This window comes from Numida meleagris, chromosome 2 (genome assembly GCF_002078875.1).
Source record: "Numida meleagris isolate 19003 breed g44 Domestic line chromosome 2, NumMel1.0, whole genome shotgun sequence".
NCBI lineage: Eukaryota > Metazoa > Chordata > Aves > Galliformes > Numididae > Numida > Numida meleagris.
Genome location: NC_034410.1, coordinates 147,006,349 through 147,010,797, shown reverse-complemented (window position 1 = coordinate 147,010,797; position 4,449 = coordinate 147,006,349). Strand labels below are relative to the sequence as shown.

The window sequence follows — 4,449 nt, the reverse complement described above, 5'->3', positions numbered from 1 at the left end:
GGGGGAGGGGGGGTGGGGAATGAGAGAAAACCACCGAGAGGCTGCTGAGGGCACACACAGATCCCCCCAGCTGCTCCTCCCCACGCAGGGACTCGCTGCTTTTCCTAAGTCTCCCCAAACGCTCCCGACCGCACTGGAAGCGCTGCCAGAAGGAGCGTCTGCTTTGTTTTCCTTCTCGTTATTTTTCTTTTTCCGTGGAGCCCCAAGCACACGGAGGAGCCTCGGCGAAAATTCTGCTGCCCCCACGTCCGAGAGGACGCGGAGTCACAGATGCACGCATCAGATTAAAGGCAAAGCAGCTTAGGAAGCAGAGCCCACCGGCATCCAGAAAACCACCTCCATAACAGGGCTCAGCGAACGCTTCAGAGGCGGCTTAATTACTAATCAAACTGATGATACAGCCTCCGACCCCCCCAAAGCCGCATGTGCGCGAGCCTGGTGTCTGCTCGGCTGGACTGGGAGGCGTCCCTCAACACAAGCTGAGTTATAAACTAAAAGAGGGGATATTTTGGCTGGAATTGAGAATTGGCACAGAGAACCAGCGGATGCCTGGTCCCTGGAGGTGCTCACAGCCAGGTTGGAGGGGGCCACGGGCAGCACGGTCAATGGGAGATGTCCCTGCCCATGGGAGTGGGATGGGATGGGCTCTCAGGCCTCTTCCAACACGACCCATTTCATGGGTCTACTATGGCTCCGAGCTGTTTTGGAGGCCATTTATAATCTCTAAAGGATTCACACTTGAGAAGAGAGACTATGTCCAAACATCCCAGACCAAAGGCGGGCTGACTCCGCTAACCTAAATTCCACCGCTCACCCCAGCGTGCCTCGCTGTCCGTCTGTCTGCCCTCCATCATGGAAACTGCAGTCGATAAGCAATTGCGCTTCTCTGCCCCTTGCCATGATCTCTCCTAACCGTGCGCAAAGCGCTCTGAGGCCTGCAAGAAGGGCCGTGGGAAGATCAATACAATCATCATCCTACAGCTCCGATTCGCCGAGTAAGTAACATTTCTCGCTGGCAAAAAGCTTGGGTTTCCAAACACGTCGCCCATGGAAGTCATTTACATTCAAGCAGAGCGCGGAGCAGGGAAGGGAGATCAATAAAAACGCAACGAGGCAGACAGAGAAATGCCAGCACCACGAGAAGAGGCAGCCCGGGAGCGCAGATAGCACAAACGGACATGGTGGGTTCGCGTTCCGTGGGGCCACAGCCAGCCCCCAGCATCCTTCCTTCTGCAACACGCTCTGCCCCCCAGAAGTGGGTGCTCTGCCCCCTGTGATGGGCTCAGAACTGGGACCCAATTGGACAGCTCCCAGTCAAAGCAAATCCCAACCAACATTCAACTCTGGAACAAACCTTCCCAGAGTCCCAGTGTTGCTAAGATAGAAGGAGCCTACCCTTTTGCTTCTGACAGCCCACTTCAGGCCTCGTTTGCTGTGAGTTTTACGAGATGTTCATCAGCAATCAAAAAAACACCACATCCTTCACTGCAGGAATTGCACTCCCTATGTTGCACCGCTGCGTTACGACAGGGCACTGTCTTCAAACCCATTCTGAGCAGCACAGCACCTCCAAGGGAACAGCCCAGTTCCAGCAGGTGGGAAAGGGAGAAATCCAGCTCCAGGGGTTCCTGGGAGGAATACAGCCACCTCCAAGGGGACAGTGTTGGGTTGGGAGGAATAAGAACCAATCCCAAGGGCACAGCCTTGGCTCCGCTTCTTCCCCCAGACACCTGGAGAACATTTATCTCCCATTCGCTTCTTGGTAACTGGAATTAAAAATAGGCAGCCTGGATTTAGTGGTGTGTGGAAGAAAGAAGGGAATGACAGCAGAACTGTTTCTGAGGACACAGAGGAAGAAGAGGGAAGGTCCAGGCTCAACGCGCTATCTAGAGCATGTAAGGGAATGATCACTGAAGCAAAAATGCAAGAGGGAGAACACGGCTGCTGGAGATAGGGACAAGGAATTCCTTTTTAAACACACTGCAAGGGAAGCATCACACTTGTGATGATCCTAACCAGCAGCCAAAGTGAAGTTGTCACGGGTAATTATTGTACAGGGTAAGCAGGGTTTACACATGTGCCCTAAAAGTGCACGGGTTGGCGATGGTCAAGCCCCACGGTCCTGGTTTATCCTCATTCTGCAGAGCCAGCCCCAAGGGACTCACAGCCCCATGGCTCACAGCTCAGCTCCATCCCCACATTCAGCTTTGGGGCTCACAATGGCTCTCTAGCCTCACTTCAGATGGCGGTGGTTTCGTGGAGACACTGTTAGATGTGTTCTTGTTGGTTTTACATCACGCGTGATCATGAGGAGAGCTTTCAAAGCTGTCATCAAAACAGTGCAACTCCTCGGTCTCCATCCCACCCAGAGGGAGAACGCTGGGATGGTTGGAGTCTTGCACAAGGAGCTGGGCCAAACCCAGTTCCCAGCTCCGAGACGCAGTGTCTGCCCTCTAGATTACAGATTACCTACAAACTCCCCTATGAAAACCTGCCCTGGAACTTCCCCAGCCTACACAGAGATAGATCTGGGATGGGAACCGACAGTTCAGCTGACATGGGATGCGTCAAGATGGGGCGATGTCCTTGGAATGGCCAAGCGGAGCCTGGTTGAGGACACTGGGACCTGCCTGGGACCCAGACAGGTCACCTCCAGCTCCATGGATTCAGCTCAAGATCCACGGACTCAGCTCCCCACAAGGCTGAGACAACCCCTTGCCTGAACCCCTGCCTGATTCCGAGGAGCCTTTTAGAACACCTCCTTGCTGTCAAAGCTCCAAGACACCTCTGTGGGGCACTCTGGCCATCAACGCTTCATCCAGTCTAAGCCGAAGTATTTTAGCAACCAAAGCTCTGCCAGCTCCCCCAGGGTTTCACAGCAAACCTCAGTCCATGAGGAGTGGGCACAACAGCCTGGATTTTCCTTCTCCTGCCTGGATTTGGAAACGCAGCGCTGCGATCAAGGGTTGGCTTGGAGATCCCACAACGCCAGGCAATATTAAGGCAGATCCCAAAGGCTCTGAAGACACAGCTGTGCATAAACAGGTTGTGGGGGCTGTCCCACACGTCACCCCTTTTTAATATTAAAGAGGTGGAAGAGCAGCTCTGTAGGCACTCAAGCCAACCACATGCACCAGAGCTGCACCGCACTCCCCAGGTGTGCGCAGAGCGGTTGTACCTGGTACAACCAAAGAGATTTGTGTTGGGGGAGGGACCTCACAGCCCACCCAACCCCAACCCAGGCAGGGCTGCATCCCACGGGGCGCCCAAAGCCAATCCACGTGGCCTGGGACAACACGCAGCCAAGAGGTGTGATGCCCATCTGAATCCACACACGTACTGTTGTTGCTTTCCTGTTCCCCCCAAAGACAAGCATCCAAATATCCATAAAATTATTATTATTTTTAAAACAAAACAACTCGGAATCAACTATACACCCTATATGTGGAAGTCATAGGTGGATAGGGACACTCTTCCCGACCCTTGGGGGCTACAGCCCTGCTCCAAGATCCCTCCCCGTGCACCGCCACAACCCACACCCGATACAGCCACACCTCCGCAGTGCTCTATGCCACCAAGAAACAGGAGCAATGCTCTGAAATCAGAATGAAAAGGCACCTCTTGGTCAGCACCACCCACTGCCCATCATCACTTCTGCACCGCCAGGCTGGTCAGTGAGTGGCACACATTTCGTTTCCCCTTTCTGAAGAGCCAACATTGCACCCAATGTCACTGCTGGTGCAGGAAGCGCCCACTGGCCAACAGCACAGCGGTAAAAAACGGATATAATATGGATATAATGCCCCAAAGTGACCCCAAACCTACCCAGGAATCACAGCCACGCAGCGGTACTGACAGATCCCAGAAATGCAGCTGTGAGCACTGAGCACAAAGCGGGATTCATCCGAATTTGGGGCAGGAAAGGGCACAAAGGGAGCGCGGGGCTGAGACATCAGCGCTGGCAGTGATGGCCGCGGGTCTGCAAACCCCAAAATGCTTTGGGTCAGAGGGGGGAAATGGTGCTGGGCATCTCCTGAGCAATGCAGAAGGGACAAAAAAAGGGAAAAAAAGAGACAGAGAAAACAAGCAGAAAAAAAAAGATGGGATGAAAAGAGGCAAAAAAAAAGAAAGGAGGACAGAAAGGATGAAAATGGGCAATAAAAGGGATGAGGGGGGAAGAAAATGGGTAAAAAAAAAAAAGAGATGGGGGGAAATGGGGGAAAAAGAGATGTAGAGGGTGAAAATGGGCAAAAAGAGGGACTGAGAGGATGGAAATGGGGCAAAAAAAAGGGATGGAAATGGGGCAAAAAAAAGGGATGGAAATGGGGCAAAAAAAAGGGATGGAAATGGGGCAAAAAAAAGGGATGGAAATGGGGCAAAAAAAAGGGATGGAAATGGGGCAAAAAAAAGGGATGGAAATGGGGCAAAAAAAAGGGATGGAAATGGGGC

At 52.9% G+C, this 4,449-nt stretch overlaps 1 protein-coding gene across 4 annotated transcripts in view; it reads right to left on the bottom strand.

The window, feature by feature from the left end:
• ARHGAP39 (Rho GTPase activating protein 39) overlaps positions 1 to 4,449 on the bottom strand; it is an 80,867-nt gene that overhangs the window by 72,077 nt on the left and 4,341 nt on the right. For 2 of the 4 annotated variants that reach the window (XM_021387501.1, XM_021387503.1), the window contains exon 2: positions 3,826 to 3,979. The exons of the other annotated variants lie outside the window; for them this stretch is intronic. In XM_021387501.1, the coding sequence (XP_021243176.1) occupies positions 3,826 to 3,953 (128 nt within the window). In that variant the 5' untranslated portion in view covers positions 3,954 to 3,979. The remainder of the gene's footprint in view (positions 1 to 3,825; positions 3,980 to 4,449) is intronic. 4 annotated transcript variants of the gene reach the window in all.